This window comes from Schistocerca cancellata, chromosome 2, assembly GCF_023864275.1.
Source record: "Schistocerca cancellata isolate TAMUIC-IGC-003103 chromosome 2, iqSchCanc2.1, whole genome shotgun sequence".
NCBI classification, from domain to species: Eukaryota; Metazoa; Arthropoda; class Insecta; order Orthoptera; family Acrididae; genus Schistocerca; species Schistocerca cancellata.
Genome location: NC_064627.1, coordinates 754,216,621 through 754,238,042, shown reverse-complemented (window position 1 = coordinate 754,238,042; position 21,422 = coordinate 754,216,621). Strand labels below are relative to the sequence as shown.

The window sequence follows — 21,422 nt, the reverse complement described above, 5'->3', positions numbered from 1 at the left end:
CTATATGCATCTGATTCCAAACATACAACCTCCCTGCTGGTCACCATCACCAATCGTATCCACACCCACAGTTGATTCACCTTTGAAGGCATCACCTACAAACAAATCTGTGGTACAACAATGGGCGCCCACGTGGCCCCATCCTATGCCAACCTGTTCGTGGGCCATCTAGAGGAATCCTTCCTAACCACCCAGAATCCCAAATCCAACACCTGGTTCAGATTTATTGACAACATCTTCATAACCTGGACTGATGGTGAGGATACTCTATCTGCATTCCTCCAGAAAGTCATCACCTTCTTCTCATTCACTTCACCTTCTCCTCCTCAGCCTGACAAGCCACATTCCTCGATGTTGACCTCCCCCTCAAGGCAGGCTACATTCAACACCTCTGTCCGTATCAAACTTACAAACCATCAGCAGTACCTCCACTTCGACAGGTGCCACCCACTCCATACCGAGAAGTCATGTCTATACAACCTAGTCACCTGTGGCTGTTACATCTGTTGTGAAGAGCAGTTTCCCTCCAAATAAACCGAGGTTCTCAGTGAGGCCTTCATAGGCCAAAATTACCCTCCAAATCGTGTACAGAAAAAAGCCAGTGTGCCTTGTCTCTCCAGTCACCAACCATTTGCCCCATTCCCACAGTCTGACCAAAGAGAAGCACACCCTTGTGACTGAGTTCAACTCAGGACTGCTGAATCACATTTTCTGCCAGGGTTTCAACTATCTCTTGTAATGCCCTGAAATGAGGAATATCTTACCCACTATCCTTCCCACCCCTCCCACAGTGTCATTCGACTGCCCACTGAACTTGTGCAATATCCTTGTCCATCCCTACTCCACCATCAAGTACTTCAGTCCAGTCTCCTGTCCTATCAAAGGCAGGCCTACCTGTGAAAGCAATCATGATATCTACAAGCTAAATTGCAACCACTGTGCTGTTTACTGTGTGAAAATGACAACCAACAAGCTGTCTGTCCACATGGATGGCCACCAGCAAACTGTGGCCAAGAGACAGCTGGAGCATCCAGTTGCTGAAAATGGTGCTCAGCACAACATGCTTCTCTTTAATGTCTGCTTCACAGTCTGCACCACCTGAATTCTTCGTACCAACATCAGTTTTATGAACTGCACAGCTTGCAGTATATTTTATGTTCCTATCACCCTCCTGGTCTCTCAACCTTTGCTGATTCCTGTCCGTCATCCACCCATTCAATTTCTTGCTCCCACCCCAGCTCTATACTGCCTTGTATTCCACCAACACACCCACTAGTCTTTTTTCCCCTCTTCTACTTCTCTCCTTTTCCATTCCACTGCAAGAAATGAGGCTTTTTTCCCTTCAGCAACTGCTGTTTCTGCAAAGACAAGCCTGATACAAATGATGATGCTGATTTCTTTTTTAATGAAAATTAGTACAAAAACTAAAGAATGATTCTTAAATGAGAAAGTTACGGTATAGCAAAAATGATGAGATCATACATTAGTATATTATGTGACAACCATAACTTGTTTGTTATCTCTTTCTTCCAGAAGGAAACCGATAGATTATGGACTTGGTAGAGACCAAGTAGAATCAAAAGTAAAATTGATGTTGTTTTATCAAAAAGAATTGGTATGGAATGTTGCAGTACTAAATCACTTTAATTCTTCAACTGATCATAGACTAGTAATACAGGAGTAATATCAGTTGAAGAGCATAAAGACATATTGTATATGAATACAGGAAAAGTGCTAGAATCTGATGCATTTTGGTGGAATTTCAGTGTCATCTGCACAATAATTATGAAATAGTTCTATTTCACAAGAAAAATAACAGACAAGTCATAAAATAACTACGGACTTACCAGCCTCCTCTGTGTAATATTCACTATATTATGAGCGACTGCAAAAAATACTTTGTTTTTATTAGGTAAAGAAACAAATTGGCTTCAGATGTGGTCATAGCAAAATGGAATATTTCCGATTTGTGAACTAGGTTATGGAGTGGTACATTGAGAATGAATTAACACTTTTCCTGGGTTAATAGATTTTGGGAAATCTTCTGACTCAGTTTTAATAAATTTCACAGGAGAACTTCTGTGAAGCTTGGAAGGTAGGAGACAAGATACTGGCGGAATTAAAATTGTGAGGACGAGTTGTGCTTGGGTAGCTCAGTTGGTAGAGCAATTGCCCGCGAAAGGCAAAGGTCCCAAGTTCGAGTTTCAGTCTGGCACAGTTTTAATTGGCCAGGATGTTCCACATCAGCGCACACTCCACTGCAGAGTGAAAATTTTATTCTGGAATTTTAAAATAATCTCTCTGAATAGTCATTGAGAACGAGAAATACACTGAATAACCAAAGTAACTGGTACATCAGCCTAATACCGTGTAGGGCCTCCACGAGCATACAAAAGTGCCACAACATGATGTGGCCTGGACTAGACTAATGTCTGAAGTTGTGTTGGAGGGAACTGACACCATGAATCCTGCAGGGCTGTCCATAAATCTGTAAGAGTACGAGGGTGTGAAGATCTCTTCTGTGAATCACAGTGCAAGGCACCCCAGAAATGCTCAATAATGTTCATGTCTGGGGAGTTTTGGTGGCCAGCGAAAGTGTTTAAACTTGGAAGAGTGTACCTGAGGCCACTCTGTAGCTATGCTGGACATGTGGGATGTCACATTGTCCTGCTGGAATGGTCCAAGTCTGTTGGAAAGCACAATGGACATGAATGGATGCAGGTGATCAGACAGGATGCTTACGTACATGTCACCTGTCAGAGTTGTATCTAGACGTATTAGGGGTCTCGTATCACTCCAACTGCCCCACACCATTACTGAGACTCCACCAGCTTGAACAGTACCCTGCTGACATACAGGGTCCATGGATTCGTGAGGTTGTTTGTACAGCTTTGTGTCATGCTGTCATCAAGAGTACATGAGTGGGCCTTAGCTCCAAAAGCCCATATTGATGATGTTTGTTGAATGATTTGCAAGCTGACACTTACTGATGGCTCAGCTTTGAAATCAGCAACAATTTGCAGAAGAGTTGCGCTTCTGTCACACTGAATGATTGTTTTCAGTCATCATTGGTTCTTTTCTTGCAGGATATTTTTCCAGCCACAGTGATGTCAGAGATTTGATGTTTTACCAGATTCCTGTATTCATGGTACACTTGTGAAATGGTCATATGGGGAAAATCCCCACTTCATCGCTACCTCAGAGATACTTTGTGCCATCACTCGTGTGCCAACTATAACACCACGTTCAAAGTCACTTTAATCTTGATAACCTGCCATTGAAGCAGCAGTAACCGATCTAACAACTGCACCATACACTTCTTGCCTTGTATAGCCGTTCCTGACCACAGCACTGTATCCACCAGTTTACATGTCTCTGTATTTGAATACACATGTCTATACAAGTTTCTTTGGCACTTCAGTGTGTATTCAACCTTTATAAATATTCTGAAGAAAATAACTTAAGTGCTACAGCCTCTCTTTGACTTCACTACTTATAAAGGACTATTTGGAATTGAAAGAGGATTTGGACAAAGCAATTGTGTATCAACAACACTATTCCCAGCGAACATAGAGAAAGTGTTCAGATCCCTAAATTAGAACAAATAAGAAGAAATATATATTAATGAAACTTACACTACCCGTCTTCTTGTCATTAATGTTGATGTATCGTTTGCCTCTATTAGAGACAAACTTTAATGTTGCAAGTTTAAAAGTAACCTCAAAAATCAGTTGTAATAAGGCTAAAAATAATGTATAATCAGTGTGTCAAAGAGATAATTGTGCAAATTAACAAAGAAGTTATACAATCAGACATTATATTTAGGACATTTAAAAACAGTGTTTGTTTGTTCATCAAAATAAGTTAAGTGAAAACTAAAAATGGCCTGGAGAGCTTTTGGTAATAATTGAAACTTTACTTCAGCATCATTACATGAAATTTTGATGTGAAAATTGTTCAGAAACTGAGGATTACTCAGTGTATAATGGCAAGAATAGGAGTAACTACAAGAATATGCCTAATTCTGTTGATGAGCAGGAAAAACATACAAACAAACGATTCAGAGAAAAGACTGCCCTATATGCTGTATATCTTTCTTTCTTTCTTTTACTGGTGCCTCTTCCCGCGGTGTTGCAGGGTCGGCATGGTTAAGACCGGATTTGGCAAGGTTAGTTTTAAGGGGTGGCCGGATGCCTTTCCTGCCACCGCCCCGTACCCCCTGAGACGGAATCAGTGTACACCAGCTGTCCGCGTCTAGTGTAATCCATGGAATAGTGCAAACATGTTCAGACATCCCCCAGGCTGTAGCTAAGCCATGTCTCCGCAATATCCTTTCTTTCAGGAGTGCTAGTTCTGCAAGGTTCGCAGGAGAGCTTCTGTAAAGTTTGGAAGGTAGGAGACGAGGTATTGGCAGAAGTAAAGCTGTGACTACCGGGCGTGAGTCGTGCTTCGGTAGCTCAGTTGGTAGAGCACTTGCCCGCGAAAGGCAAAGGTCCCGAGTTCGAGTCTCGGTCGGGCACACAGTTTTAATCTGCCAGGAAGTTTCATATCAGCGCACACTCTGCTGCAGAGTGAAAATCTCATTCTGGAAACATCCCCCAGGCTGTGGCTAAGCCATGTCTCCGCAATATCCTTTCTTTCAGGAGTGCTAGTTCTGCAAGGTTCGCAGGAGAGCTTCTGTAAATCTTGGAAGGTAGGAGACGAGGTACTGGCAGAAGTAAAGCTGTGACTACTGGGCGTGAGTCGTGCTTCGGTAGCTCAGTTGGTAGAGCACTTGCCCGCGAAAGGCAAAGGTCCTGAGTTCGAGTCTCGGTCGGGCACACAGTTTTAATCTGCCAGGAAGTTTCAAGTTTCATGTTCAGATGTCTGGGAGTCGTGTAACTGAGGCAGAATGTGGAGATCAGCCCAGTATTTACCTAATGGGATGTGGAAAACCGCCTAAAAGCTACATCCAGCCTGGACGAGCACAGCAGCTGACATCAGTAATCCACCGGGCGGATTCGATCCGGGGCCGGCGCACCTACCCGAGTCCCGGAAACAGCGCATTAGCACTCTTGCTAACCTGGCAGGTCAGCCTGGTTGCTGTATATAAATACACCGTAATGATTTGGAAGTGATTGATATATATCATTAGACTGATGGATTGTTGATAGTGAAGGGTTTTCGTTGCTGAATCTGTCGAGGTAAGAGAAAATGATGTACAGCAGAGCATGGATTATCTGAACTAATTTGGGGAGGGAGGGACATGGATCTTCGGGAAACTTGTTTATAAGGATAAATTGACCTGTATAATTCTACATACAATTAAAAACTACATATATTTCTAAAAATGTGCATCCCTTTTGGTATTTTAAAGGCAAGTAAAGCAGGAATGTATGTGGTACAGCCTAGTAAACAAAAGATATTTAATACAGGTGACTTTTGCTTGTAAAGTGGGTCTTTATGGAGTTAATGGTTAGAAATGTTTAATTTTAGTCTGTTTAAGCAAACCTACCAGCTTACAAGCAGCTAAGACAGGCACTTTTTTCAGACAGATATCTGATACTGGTCACTTTCATCTTGGGCTTCAAACCATCACAAAGCAGTATCCAAACATGTAAATGCTTCAGAAGCACCTGGTATACAGGGTGATTCAAAAAGAATACCACAACTTTAAAAATGTGTATTTAATGAAAGAAACATAATATAACCTTCTGTTATACATCATTACAAAGAGTATTTAAAAAGGTTTTTTTTCACTCAAAAACAAGTTCAGAGATGTTCAATATGGCCCCCTCCAGACACTCGAGCAATATCAACCCGATACTCCAACTCGTTCCACATTCTCTGTAGCATATCAGGCGTAACAGTTTGGATAGCTGCTGTTATTTCTCGTTTCAAATCATCAATGGTGGCTGGGAGAGGTGGCCGAAACACCATATCCTTAACATACCCCCATAAGAAAAAATCGCAGGGGGTAAGATCAGGGCTTCTTGGAGGCCAGTGATGAAGTGCTCTGTCACGGGCTGCCTGGCGGCCGATCCATCGCCTCGGGTAGTTGACGTTCAGGTTTCATAACTAACCTTTTTCGTAGGACTCTCCATACAGTTGATTGTGGAATTTGCAGCTCTCTGCTAGCTCTGCGAGTCGATTTTCCTGGGCTGCGAACAAATGCTTGCTGGATGCTTGCTACATTTTCATCACTTGTTCTCGGCCGTCCAGAACTTTTCCCTTTGCACAAACACCCATTCTCTGTAAACTGTTTATACCAATGTTTAATACACCACCTATCAGGAGGTTTAACACCATACTTCGTTCGAAATGCACGCTGAACAACTGTCATCGATTCACTTCTGCCGTACTCAAAACACAAAAAGCTTTCTGTTGAGCGGTCGCCATCTTAGCATCAACTGACGCTGACGCCTAGTCAACAGCGCCTCAAGCGAACAAATGTACAACTAAATGAAATTTTATAGCTCCCTTAATTCGCCGACAATAGTGCTTAGCTCTGCCTTTTGTCGTTGCAGAGTTTTAAGTTCCTAAAGTTGTGGTATTCTTTTTGAATCACCCTGTATTTTCATCTTCATTTTCTGGGCCAGTGGTTGATGAGATGCTGGCGGCATCAGCTTTGCCAGTGATAAGGGTTACAGTTTTGCTATCCAGGTTGATTTGATGTCCTGGAACATCTCCAACAACACTCATCTGTTCTTGAATGCCTTTCATTACATTGTTTTGGCATATCAAGCAATTTGTACGTATCATTCTGTCCATCATTTTCAATTAGACATTCAGAACTTTTCTGCCATACCCAAATTTTATGCTAGGCTTTTTTCAAATTCTATTCCTTTACACCAAGAACAAATGTAAATAAAAAATCTGCATATAGGACACACCTTTCAAATCAATATATTAATGATTTTTGAACAGACTTCTTTCACCCCTTGCGGTTCTAGGCGCTGCAGTCCGGAACCGCGGGACTGCTACGGTCGCAGGTTTGAATCCTGCCTCGGGCATGGATGTGTGTGATGTCCTTAGGTTAGTTAGGTTTAAGTAATTCTAAGTTCTAGGGGACTGATGACCTAAGATGTTAAGTCCCATAGTGCTCAGAGCCATTTGAACCATTTTTTCACCCTCCTCTTCTCCTTCCAACAATAGCTTACATAACTTTTCTGTAAAACCGTTCAAATCTCAGTAATGCCTTGGTCAGTGGGCTGTAATGAGGAGATTCCTTTAGGTGGAAGACATGTCACTTTTGTGAATTTGTCCTTTTCGTTTAAGAAGTCACATGATGGATTAGTTGGTGTGTTTTCAAGGAACAGTAATGCTTTCTACTTTTTGCCATTCTTAAACTGATGATGACCTTTAACAGAGGGTACAAAAACTTTCATAAACCATTCCTCGAAAATCATCCCATCCATCCAGGTGCTCTATTGTGAGTTGTCAACAATGGGCACTGCAAACATATTAATATGGTTGAAATGACGTGATTTTTTTACTTTAATCAATGTCAAACATTGCTTTTCAGTGCCTGTAATATTAGCACAGTCTAAAGTAGTAATACAATCCTTGTTTATTGTAGAACCTGGTGCTGCATGAGGTGAAGCAACAATTTTTCTTGGTAGTGCTTTCCAATTGAGCCCACTAACTTTTTTGAGAGCATTATTTTCTTCCCCCAAGCCATCCGTTACTTTGATTTTGAAAGAATCAGCTGCTCATGAATGCCATGTCTGCCTGTGCTTGCTTTAAAATTGAATGGCCCTTCAAGATTTTCATTAAATTGATTTGCCTTTTTGTGTAGAAGAGAACCAGAAGTAGGTTCTCCTTGTGATCTTTTTGTGTAAACCACTTGTAAACAGTATCCTCTAAGTCCGTGTTCGTGGCGAGCTTTACTTAGTTTTACTTGTTGATCTACCCGTAGCATCAAGCTTAGATATAAAACTTGTGATGCTCATAATTTGTTCCTAATCCACATATGTTGTCTTACAAACTTTGTTGTCTAGTCATTAGATAATTTTATTGTAGGTCCACCTTCTTAAACATTTATTAATCTCATATTTATCTCTCATAGAACAGACAACACATTTACATTTAGGCATTTTATATCATAATTTTACTTAATGCAGCAAGGTTGACACAAGTTCGTTAAGCAATTGTTGGGTTGCTGATGTTTAGATAATTGACACACTAATTTAATGGGAGGTATGTAAATTTGAGAGAGGAGCTTCCATAAAACACCAGAAAGAATTGTGCTTATTCTCTCTCTCTCTCTCTCTCTCTCTCTCTCTCTCTCTCTCTCGTCAGGTAGCTAAGTCTTATTTTTTTAAAGTTGTGGCAAGGTACGTTTTATAAAAGGTTGAGCTTTGAAGTTAAAGAGAATGTTCTTTCTGTCCTTTGTAAGTTGTAGAGTTTGGAAGCTGCTTGTATGAACTTGTGTGTTTAATATATGGCATTATCTGAAGAAACAAACCTCAGTCTTCCACTTTGCTGATTCGTTACGTTCCAACTGTCAGGTCAATTTCAGGGTTTCCTATTATTTTCTAGCCAAATGTCTTTGTACTACTGGTGATCAGTTCCATTTTATGGAATTCTGTTTCCCAAAGACCTAGTTTGAGTTGAACATAATTGTGTTCACCCTTGTGACTTCTGTGTAGTAGGTTACTATTGTTTTCAATTTACATAAGTATTTTAAATGGTTTGAGGTTTCTAGTCTAAAATTTGCAACATTGTATGTATTTAGGATGTGTGTGTGGAATTGTAATTTGTACAAGGATAATTAAATATTTTCTAATCTGTGTGTGTTTGACAAATGTTGGAAATTGCTGTTTTCTATTATTTTAGTATTCTGTTCCGCTTTATCTTAAAAGTATTAAAATAAAACCAGAAACAGCACTCTTGATAACAGCAACATGTCTGACCTCTGAAATATTGTGCCTTATGAACTAGCATTATACCATGGACCGTACAGACTTTTGTTTTTTGGCATGCGAGGCAAAGTGTGTGACATATTACAAGTTTTTCAAATACAAAGTCAGTTGGATTTTACCAGAGGTTGCAGTAAACTGCAATTACTCTCTTGATTTTTGTTTCTAGTTGTAATACTTTTCTTTTTCTCCACCAGTTTTTGCTTAACAGTTATGCTATTTGCTACATAAATATTTTATTTATGTTTGCTCTAGTGATGGAATGTCAGTTGGTCGTGCTCGTTCATCCAAGAAGCAATATATTCGCCACTGCAAGCAGATCAAGGAGAGTGCTAGCATTAATCGGGACCCTTACATGCATTACACAGTTATACCTCGAACACAGCGAATCTTGAAGGAGCAGGTGGGTAAAAACTGTTATTCTACAAATATTATATGCTGCTGAAATGTGACGAATCAGTTTGAATTCAACTGCTGTTATAACAAATTCATTCATTTTGAAGGTTTATCCAATGAATCCAGATGATTTCGCTGCCATATTGATCGAGAAACTCGAGGCTGTGAAGCGGGAACAGGATGCCCAAGAAAAACTTGACAGAAAACTTCAAGAAGTAAGTGTTTAACTGTGTGACAGTAGGTATACTTAATTCTGAGTCGTAGAAATACTGTAAATAGAAACACACAAGATGCAAATCCACATAGTAGTCTAAATTAGAGCAGAACCTTTCATAAATTGTAGTTCACAGTATCTAACCGATATTTATGTAATACTAGCAAACACAGCAATGCTTCACAATTGCTACATATATATCAAAATTGGATATACGTCGTGTCTCTCCCTTCCCTCCTCTTTCTCCGCCTCCTCCGCCCTCTCTCTCTCTCCGCCTCCTCCGCTCTCTCTCTCTCCACCCCTCCCTTTCCCCGCCACCTCGCCCCTCCCTTTCCCCGCCTCTTCGCCCCTCCTGCCCCTCTTTCTCTGCCTCCTCCTCTTCTTTCTCTGCCTCCTCCTCCCACCCCTCTTTCCCTGCCTCCTCCTCCTGCCCCTGTTTTTCTGTCTCCTCCACCCCCTCTTGGTCTGTCTCCTCTTCCTCCTTTCTCTGCCTTCCTCCTCCCTCTCTGACTCCTCCCCCTCCTCCCCTTCTGGCTCCCCCTGCCCCTCCCCCTCTGGCTCCCCCTGCCCCTCCTCCCCTGGCTCCCCTGCCCCTCCTCCCCTGGCTCCCCCTGCCCCTCCTCCCCTTCTGGCTCCCCCTGCCCCTCCTCCCTTCTGGCTCCCCTGCCCCTCCTCCCCTTCTGGCTCCCCCTGCCCCTCCTCCCCTTCTGGCTCCCCCTGCCCCTCCTCCCCTTCTGGCTCCCCCTGCCCCTCCCCCTCTGGCTCCCCCTGCCCCTCCCCCACTGGCTCCCCCTGCCCCTCCCCCTCTGGCTCCCCTGCCCCTCCCCTCTGGCTCCCCTGCCCTCCCCCTCTGGCTCCCCCTGCCCCTGCCCCCCTGCCCCTGCCCCTCTGGCTCCCCCTGCCCCTGCCCCTCTGGCTCCCCCTGCCCCTGCCCCTCTGGCTCCCCCTGCCCCTGCCCCTCTGGCTCCCCCTGCCCCTGCCCCTCTGGCTCCCCCTGCCCCTGCCCCTCTGGCTCCCCCTGCCCCTGCCCCTCTGGCTCCCCCTGCCCCTGCCCCTCTGGCTCCCCCTGCCCCTGCCCCTCTGGCTCCCCCTGCCCCTGCCCCTCTGGCTCCCCCTGCCCCTGCCCCCTCTGGCTCCCCTGCCCCTGCCCCTCTGGCTCCCCCTGCCCCTGCCCCTCTGGCTCCCCCTGCCCCTGCCCCTCTGGCTCCCCCTGCCCCTCCCCCTCTGGCTCCCCCTGCCCCTCCCCCTCTGGCTCCCCCTGCCCCTCCCCCTCTGGCTCCCCTGCCCCTCCCCCTCTGGCTCCCCTGCCCCTCCCCCTCTGGCTCCCCCTGCCCCTCCCCTCTGGCTCCCCTGCCCCTCCCCCTCTGGCTCCCTCTGCCCCTGCCCATCTGCCTCCCCTTCCCCCTCTGGCTCCCCCTCCACCTCTGGCTTGCTGTCCCCCTCTGGCTCCTCCCCCTCCCCCTCTGGCTCCTCCCCTCTCCCCTCTGGCTCCTCCCCTCCCCCTCTGGCTCCTCCCCCTCCCCCTCTGGCCCCTCCCCCTCTGGCTCCTCCCCCTCCCCTCTGGTTCCTCCCCTCCCCCTCTGGTTCCTCCCCCTCCCTCTCTGGCTCCTCCGCCTCCCTCTCTGGCTCCTCCGCCTCCCCCTCTGGCTCCTCCCCTCCCCCTGTGGCTCCTCCCCCTCCCCCTGTGGCTCCTCCCCCTCCCCCTGTGGCTCCTCCCCCTCCCCCTGTGGCTCCTCCCCCTCCCCCTGTGGCTCCTCCCCCTCCCCCTGTGGCTCCTCCCCCTCCCCCTGTGGCTCCTCCCCCTCCCCCTGTGGCTCCTCCCCCTCCCCCTGTGGCTCCTCCCCCTCCCCCTGTGGCTCCTCCCCCTCCCCCCTGTGGCTCTTCCCCCTCCCCCCTGTGGCTCTTCCCCCTCCCCCCCTGTGGCTCCTCCCCCTCTAGCTCCTCCTCCTCCTCCTCCTCTAGCTCCTCCTCCTCCTCCTCCTCCTCCTCCTCCTCTAGCTCCTCCTCCTCCTCCTCCTCCTCCTCCTCCTCCTCCTCTAGCTCCTCCTCCTCCTCCTCCTCCTCTAGCTCCTCCTCCTCCTCTTATTCCTCTTCTTCCTCTTTCTCTCTTTGTCTTCCTCCTCTTCTTCCTCTTTCTCTTTCTCCTCTTTCTCTTTCTCCTCTTTCTCTTCCTCCTCTTCTTCCTCTTTCTCTTTCTCCTCTTTCTCTTCCTCCTCTTCTTCCTCTTTCTCTTTCTCCTCTTTCTCTTCCTCCTCTTTCTCTTCCTCTTCTTTCTCTTCTTTGTCTTTCTCCTCTTTCTCTTCTTTCTCTTTCTCTTCTTTCTCTTCCTCCTCTTTCTATCTTTATCTTTGTCCTTTTCCTACTCTTATTTCTCTTCCTCTCCCTCTGTCTTTATCCATCATCTCTCCCATCTCTCTGTCCTCCTCCTCTTTCTCCCACTTTATTTCTCTTCTCTTTTCATCTTCTCTCTGCCCTCCCCTCTCTCTGACCCTGAGCCTTGTGTATTGTTATCACAAACAGAAACTTGATTGAGAATCTGAACTCGCTTAAAATTAGCGGGTAAATTGGTTGGGATCATTGGTATACAGGGTGTGTGAGCAGCTCTTCCAGCTGCAGGATCTGTGACGATAGTGACTTCAGTGGCAGTGTTTTGCATAATTTAAATCTGAACAAGTAGGATTACTACGTTTTGTATGACTCAGGTTCTGTAATAGCATTCTAATAATAAGACAATAAGCCATAAATATATCTTTCTTGTTTTCTGTTAAAAGTGACTACCGAGAAGGAAAACGAAGCAGTACACATCATTGTGTATTCATAAAGAGAGAGAATATGTATGGGAGAAACATAGCTAAAGCAGACTGTGAGAAAGGAAACTAATCCACGCATTAGTTCAGACTGTGAGACAGAAAACTAAACCACACATTCTCACAGCACAGCGTTTCCTTTCTTGTGCTTGGTTTTAACAGTAAACCTGTACGTTGTTGTTTTAAAAAATCTGGTCTGTGTCTTTCCGAACAATTATGAGAATATCGTGTAAAAGTTTGAAGTTAATCAGTCGAGAACTTTTCAATTTGTTGAGTAACAACATTAAACAGCATCTTGTCTTGATATAAAACGGGGAAGTCAAAATGTAAAAGACGCATTTCCAGTTTTTCGCTGTAGGGTTCGATAAAAATGCTACTATCCAGGGCCGGAGTATTGTCATCTGCAACAGTTCCATACAATGTGCCACTCCTATTGTCACGTTAGTTGTTTTATTGTAGTAGACCTTGAAACATGGCAGCTCCATAGTCAGTCTACTTCAAGGAGAAATGATGGCAGGGTGATTTGCTTTTTGTTTGCGAAAGGCGTTATACTTGCAGAAAAGCAAGCACAGTATAGATACAGCTGTTTATCACGAAGCAAGATATATGAATGGATAGAGTGCTTCAAACAGGGAAGTTCGCATAGGCAGTCGTTATCAACAATTGAGGACAATTTGCAAGTCGTTGAGAGTACGGTTATGAGAAACAGTTGAATCACAGTGGACGAAATTGACAGTATTTTACAAATAAGTCAGCATATTCCATCTTGCATGACACGCTAAATTTTTGGAAAGTGTATGCTAGATAGGGAAGAAAAGAATTGTCAGCACAGCATAAGGCGCAAAGGATGGACATCTCTCATAAACATTTGGCCTATTATCACCATGATGGAGATGTATTTTTACAGCAAGTCATTACTGTAGATGAAACATGGGTGCATCATCACGAACCGAAAAGTATGGTTGAGAGCATGGTTGGAAACACCTATCACCACCAGAAGTTAAGAAAATTAAACATCAACCATCAGCTGATAAGATTATGCTAACACTATTCTGGGACATGGCAGGTGTAGTAGCAGTTCATTTCACCCCAAGAGGCAAATCTGTGAACATAAAACTATTGTGATGTGTTGTGAACTAAACTGAAACTTGCTATCAGATCCAAATGTTGTGGAAAACTGTCATCTTGCAGCAAGATAATGCTCAGCAACATTCCACCAAATGAATGGCCAAAACAATGAAGGAGTTGAAGGAGTTGGGACTCGAATTGCTGGAACACTCTTCATGCAGTCCAGACATGGCTCCAAGCAATTTCCATATGTCTGGACCATTGAAGAGAGTGCTGAGGGGAAGAAGGTTTGCAACCGATGCAGAATTCATTGATGCAGTGCAAAATTGGTTACAAATGCAATTAAAAATCTTTTCTCCAACGGATTAAAAAAAGCTATTGAGATGTTGGAGAAGGTGCATTGAAGAGCAGGAAGGTTATGCAGAGAATTAATTAATGTATGTTTCAGTTTTCTATCGTTAGAATAAATATTCCTTTTCTCAAAAGCCCCTAAGTTTTTGATCTCTCCCAGTAGTATTATAGATTTCCTTTTAAAATATTCTAGAACATAATTAAGTTACTGAGTGTGTAAGTGTACAGATATCTATCCTGTCCTAACATATCAAATCCACCTTTACACATATTTGCTCCAGTGAGTTAGTGTAACTGATGGGTAAACTCTGTTGTAAAACAAGGTTATGGCCCGCCATTCAGTTTGGCATCAGAACGTTCATAATGAGAGGGGTGCGAGTGTATGCATTGTGCATGATCAGGTATAAAGGTTATTAGTTTGTAGAACTGAGGTTAATTGGATGAAAGGCGGGGATTGACTCTTAAATTAAAGCAAACTGTAAAGAACCTACCAGCAATGGCTTACTCAATTCAAAAGGTGTTAAGCCAATGAAGGCAATTGCAGACAAGTACGATTAGGCTCATAGAATAATCTTGCTTGCATTTAAAGTATAATAAATTGAGTGTTGTCAAACCAGTGTGAACTTCATAACCTCATCTTCTTAGTGATAGTGTTTTGGTGGGAGCGTGATTAGAAATATCAGAATTGTAGATACGGCACATGGTGGCAGGTACATAATTAAGAAATTCTTCTAACTGGCACATTTACCTTGGTTGTAAGTTCACCCTCAGTGCTGTTGTAATCATTAGGTTCAATTGCCTACTGAAATTCCGACAGCCAAAAAACACGAGTTTACTCGACAAAAAATAGGCCCGCAAGCATGGTTGGCTCTGGCATTGGCATACTCGCTCTCTCTTCCTAGCCTCTCCTAATAAGATGAAAGCACCTTGTTGTTATACCAGTTTTCTCCAGGACATAGCGCATAAATAATTCTCTCACACCCAGTTGACATTTTGTTGTATTGCTGGTGGTATTTGACTGGTGACATAAAAAATGATGATTCAGGTTGTTGCCATCCTGCCTGAAGCTAATTAATGATCCTTAATCCCGAACTTAATAATTGGTACAAGGCTTCACATGAAAAAAATTTGGAAAATATTTTTGGAATTTCATAGTTCTGACTAAGGAGTACCTCTGTATCTTTGGTATTGGAAATATTTGCCGTACAAACCAGCCTTCCAGATTAGGATTTGAAAGCAGATTAGTTAACTGACAAGTAATGACTTTGTCTGGCATCATATGTAGATAATATTTTTGTGAGAGTACATGGTGCAAAGTGAAGTAAATCATTATAATTTCTTATTTGTTACTCCTGCTTCTATAATTATTATCTATATTATCTTGAGGGAAGAGTTTTATGATATCACTAAGTGTGAAATAAAGTATATTAATGTTTCATCATAATTTGTTATTCTCATTTACTTGATGATGGTAGTAATTTGTTATTTTATAATGTTGTTTAATTTCTGGCAACATTCTGGCCTGATAAACTATTACAAGCCTCAATTATGAGAAGAAAAGTTGCTACTCACCATATAGCGGAGATGCTGAGTCACAGATAGGGACAACAAAAAGACTCTCACATTTAAAGCTTTTGACCATTAAGGCCTTCGTCAACACTACACACACACACACACACACACACACACACACACACACACACACACACACACACACACAACTGCAGTCTCAGGCAACTGAAACCAGTTGCCTGAGACTGCAGTCATGTGTGTGAGTTGCGCGCGCGTGCGTTTTTTAATGTTGACACAGGCGTTAATGGCTGAAAGCCTTAATTATGAGAGTCTTTTTGTTGTGCCTATCTGCGACTCAGCATCTCCGCTATATGGCAAGGAGCAACTTTCCTTCTCATAATTGTTACATTCCAACTTGGATTTTCCATTGTTTGGTATTACAAGCCTCAGGATTACATGCTTAAGTACAACTATTGGCATGGTTATCACCTGTTCATAAAAGGCACAGGTTGTTGATTTTATAACGTATTGTCATGATCCATATCATAACAAATTGTTTGACACATTGAGTAGTAGACAGGCACAACGAAAAGATTTCTACACACTAAGTTTTCAGCCAATGTCTTCTTTAGACAAGAAAGGAAAAAACACAAACATTCGCACAAGCAGGTACCCCCCCCCCCCACACACACACACACGCACGCACGCGCACGCCTTCTGTCTTCAGTCACTTTAGTCAGACTGCAACTGTTAGGGGGGGGGGGGGGTGGGGGGAAGAGGAGCAAGAGAGTAAAAGGTGGATGGGGGCATTATTAGCAGAAAGTGTGCACAATGAGGATGGGAGGAGGGGGGGGGGGTGAATAGGGAGGAGGTTATAGAACAGAGGGGGCAGGAATGGTCAAGTGGAGGTTGTGAGGTCACTAGGTTATTGTAGGCCAAGGCCAGGGTAATTTCAGGAACACAGTGTGTATTGTAAGGATGACTCCCATCTCCACAGTTCAGAAAAGCTGGTAGTGGAGGGGAGGATCCAGATGGCCCAGATTGTGAAGAGCCATTAAAATCAAGTATGTCTCTATGCTCATTAAACCCACCAGCCACCAATAGTACTTGCATTTTGACTACTACCATCCCATCCATGCCAAAAATTCCTTTGCCCAGTGTGCTGAAGGTTTTCCAAAGACCTTCATAGACAGACACTGTCCCCCAGACCTAGTCCACAAATGGATTTCTTGCACCATATCCCCACAGACCCCCAATCCTCCCACAACCCCCAAGAACAAGCTACAAAGGGGTGGCCCCTTCACCACCCAATACCACCCTGTACTGGAACTACTGAACAGCATCCTTCATCAAGGCTTTGGTTATCAATCATTGTGCCCTGAAATGAGGGACATAACTACCCAAGAGCCTTCCCACTCCTTCTAAAGTGGTGTTCTGTCACACATTGAGCCTCCACAACATCCTGGTCAATCTATAAAAAATCCCAGCCCTTTGCTACAGGGAACATACTCATGTGGAAGTCATTGGTACAAGACCTGCCCAATCCACTCGCCTCACACTGCCTATTACAGTCCTGTCACAGGCTTATCCTACCTCGTCAAAGGCCATCTTGGGCCAAATTTGTTCCTGATAAGTGCTTCATAAACTGTTTATTACTGCTAATTATGTTTGTAAGACCTCTGAAAGGTGCCCCTACTGTGGACCATGTACCTGTTCATCACAAGGCAGCCAACAGAATTTTGCTAGTCTTCTTTTATACAGGTGTGTCATGTCTCAGTTGTTTCCTTAACCTTTTATAAACTGTAATATAGATCTACTGGAGAAGATGTAATGCCCACTTCCAAGGCAACCAACAGTCAATCAACTGCAGGGGGGGGGGGGGGGGGGGTGCATTAAAGACACCTGGAGTGAAGGAGGGATATGCCTATACAAATGGTGAGGTAAGGAATTACAACATGGGACATTTGACAATGTCCACATTTTCTACTGGTTTGGAAAGTTGCTTTTCCACTAAATATGAAAGGCATTTGTTTCTGTTTAGATCATCTGCATGGCTGAAACCAACCATTTCAGGTACACTTAACTCCATCTTTGACACGTCAGTATTAAAAGAGTTCATCATATCATTCCATGGTTGAAGTGAGTACCGAGGTCTGTTGAAACCCAGATTTGTGTGGATTTGTGTCCATCTCTCTGTGCATTTGTCTCATCATGTTTTTCAGAAGCTTGCTGGTTTCATCACCAAAAATTTGTTTCCCACAATAACATAGCTGCTGCTTTTTTCTTCACCCCATATCTACAAGGAGTTGGCATGGTGATGATTGGATTTGGCATTGTTAATGTTAGAGGGTAGCCAGATGCCCGTGTGTCCTGCCATCACCCTTTTCTCCTGCAGGGCGGAATTTATGTACACCAACTGTCTGTGTCTAGCCTCATCCCTGTGAAAGTGTGTGAAGGTTTTCTAAGTATTTGTCAGTCATGTAAACTAAGGTGAAATGTACTAGGCATGTTGACAAAGCTGTAGTAATTAAAATTCCAAAGAAAGCAGGTGCCGACAGGTGTGAATATTAGTGAACTGTAAGTGTAGTAAGTCATGGTTGCAAAATACTAACTCAAATTCTTTACAGAAGAATGGATAAACTGTTAGAAACCGGATCAGCTTGGAAGTGATTGAAAAAAGACTGAGACAGGGTTGTAGCATATTCCCAGTGTTGTTCAATCTGTATACTGAGCAAGCAATAAAGGAAACCAAAGAAAGATTTGGAATAGGAGTTAAAGTGTAGGGAGAAGAAATAAAAGCTTTGGGGTTTACTGATAACATTTCAATTCTGTCAGATGTAGCAAGGGACTTGGAAGAGCAGTTGAACAGATTGGAAAATGTCGTAGAAGGTGTATATAAAATGAACTCCAACGGAAGCAAACAATGATAATGGAATGTGTTGAGCTAAATCACGTGATCATGAGGGTATTAGATTAGGAAATAAGATACTTGAAGTAGTATATGAACTTTGATATTTGTGTACTAAAATAACTGTTGATGGCTGAAGTAGTGTGTGGTTAAAATGTAGACTGGCAATGGCAAAGAAAGTGCTTCATAGAAGAGAAATTTCTTAACATTGAATATAGATTTAAGTGTTAGGAAGCCTTTCTGAAATTATTTGTGTGGAGTGTAGACATGTATGGAAGTGAAACATGGACAATAAACAGTTTAGATAAGAAGAGACTAGAAGCTTTTAAAATCTAGTGCTACAGAAGAACACTGAAGATTAGATAAATAGATCATGTAACTAATGAAAAGGTATTGAACAGAATTGGGAGAAAATACATTTTGGCACAACCTGACTAGAAGAAGGGATTGGTTTATAGGACACAGTCTGAAACATCAAGGGATCACTAATTTGGTATTGGAGGGAGTGAGAGGGAGGGGAGGATAAAAATCATAGAGGCAGACCAACAAATGAATACAGTGAGCAGATTCAGAAGGATTTAATTTCCAGTTGTTACTCGGAGATGAAGAGGCTTGTACAGGATAGAGTAGAATGAGAGAGGTCCATCAAACCAGTCTTCGGACTGCAGACCACAACAACAAGAACGACACGCTGCAATTACTGTACACCATTCTAACAGAGATAACAGTTTTACTCAACAAAGTCACAGTTCCTGATATTTTTGTGCAACAAATCATACCAAACGTTTTGCAGTGTGGAAAGTTCATTAATGCGATGCATCAGTTAAACTGTGTAGAAAGTACAATAGTGCAAATACGAAAACCACCAAATATCACAACTTCACAAACACACAAATCAGTGTGCCACCTGCTCTGTTTGCTTCTATCAATGAATCACAGTATGAGTTATATGACAACATAAAAATGTGTTTGTGGCATAAAAAAAATCACTGATGATGCTTATTTCAGCATTTATTTGATTGTGAATGCAGTTTGCAGCAACAGTCTGATTTTTTTGTAGTGTAAGATCTAGGTTATGTTGAAAGAAGATGAGTACTGCGATCAACCCTGGGTACAATGCTACAAATAGACAGCTTAGCTTGCGCCCCGCATGCATTGCTAGTTGCCTTCACCAAATCAGCCAGCCGCCGAAAGGAACCAAGGATGGCCTCGGAACCCAAGTGGCAGGCGTCATTCGTGCTGACATGTGCCACTGCATGCAGCCAGTTGCACCCACATCTATATCTATGTGATTACTCTGCTGAGGGAATTAGATTAGGAAATGAGACACTTAAAGTAGTAAAGGAGTTTTGCTATTTGGGGAGCAAAATAACTGATGATGGTCGAAGTAGAGAGGATATAAAATGTAGACTGGCAATGGCAAGGAAAGCGTTTCTGAAGAAGAGAAATTTGTTAACATCGAGTATAGATTTAAGTGGCAGGAAGTCATTTCTGAAAGAAGTGGAGTGTAGCCATGTATGGAAGTGAAACATGGACGGTAAATAGTTTGGACAAGAAGAGAATAGAAGCTTTCGAAATGTGGTGCTACAGAAGAATGCTGAAGATTAGATGGGTAGATCAAATAACTAATGAGGAAGTATTGAATAGGATTGGGGAGAAGAGAAGTTTGTGGCACAACTTGACCAGAAGAAGGGATCGGTTGGTAGGACATGTTCTGAGGCATCAAGGGATTACCAATTTAGTATTGGAGGGCAGCGTGGAGGGTAAAAATCGTAGGGGGAGACCAAGAGATGAATACACTAAGCAGATTCAGAAGGATGTAGGTTGCAGTAGGTACTGGGAGATGAAGAAGCTTGCACAGGATAGAGTAGCATGGAGAGCTGCATCAAACCAGTCTCGGGACTGAAGACCACAACAACAACACAATAAAACAATAAAGTGCCTGACAGTGCGCTCCATAGCTGCTGGCAGGGCCTCTTCCACATCACAGATGAGACCTCTCATCAGGCATACCGAATGCAGTCTGGAATTCTTTTCTGCCTTGTCTGCTATCTCCCTGAGGGGCTCCATCACCAACATAACATTGGAGCTCCCAGTGACTAGCGTACCCACACTCTGTACTTGTCCGGACTGGGCAGGAAAATTGACCACTGGCCCAACAGGAGAGTCATCCCTTTCTGGCTCAGAGTTATCATCAACACTGTGTAACACATCGTACCTATTGCTAAGACGTTAGGAGCCAGCCGCACGGCCTGCTCCCTCTTTCGCCTTCCGCCCAGTGACATGCGAACCCACCACTGTATGCCACCCACTCTGGAGTGAGGATAGACTGGTCAGATGTTGTGTATCAGAAGCCGCAGCGACGTCCGGGTCACCAGGGGATTCCAGTGGCACCAAAGATGTCACAGGTCTCATCACTGGCGCCACGACTTCACCACAACTTTGAGCATTAGCTAGAAGCTTGTCGACAGTAGCCAATGCAGCTTCCAGCTGCTTACGGACAGCAGCCAACTCTCCTTGTGTCTGCTCACAACAAGCACAACCCCTAGCTGTATCGTACTGTGTGAAAAATATATATATATAAGGTCTCAAATGGCACTACTGAGTTTGAAAATATACCAAAGGAGAATAAAGTACACTAAAAGTTGCTGTGTAGATTTCTCACTGTGCTCTGAGACCGCAAGCTATTAAACAGAAATAATTTTCTCTACTGAAGTTGATGTATTCACAGATACCTGTTATTAGAAATCCTGTTTGCCGAAAAGCTACTGCACAAGCTAAATATTCAGACTAGAGTGCACTGATGTAAACTGTCTGCTGCCTACTAGCACAAAATTAAAACTTAGTGGCATGGCAGAGTTTCTGGCGACGGCAAATTTACACTAGGAAGCTGCCCTACACAAAGATATTCATAAGACTCCTGCAACAAAAACTATGATTAATTTTCTAACCACTGGTGCACACAGTGAAATACACACGTACAGTTCACTTCTTTGCAGAAGCATACTCTCAGCTTGGCAGCTGCCGCTACACTCAATCGTGTGGCATTGTTTTCGATGTCTTCTCCAAAAATTACTTTGAGCAGATAGAGAACCAACTCATGAGGGTAACGTCTTAGACCTCCTGGCAACAAACAGATCTGAAGTTGTTGAATCAGTTGACGTAGAGGAAGGTATCGGTGATCATAAGGCTGTGACAGCATCTATGACGACGTGCCCTACAAGGAATGTTAAGAAAGGTAGGAAGATATATTTGCTCAGCAAGGG

At 43.5% G+C, this 21,422-nt stretch overlaps 1 protein-coding gene across 3 annotated transcripts in view; it reads left to right on the top strand.

Annotated features, from left to right (window-relative positions):
- Positions 1-21,422, top strand: part of LOC126162574 (axin) — a 265,930-nt gene that overhangs the window by 117,072 nt on the left and 127,436 nt on the right. For all 3 annotated transcript variants that reach the window (XM_049919166.1, XM_049919167.1, XM_049919165.1), the window contains 2 exons: positions 9,156-9,303; positions 9,404-9,511. In XM_049919166.1, the coding sequence (XP_049775123.1) occupies positions 9,156-9,303; positions 9,404-9,511 (256 nt within the window). The remainder of the gene's footprint in view (positions 1-9,155; positions 9,304-9,403; positions 9,512-21,422) is intronic.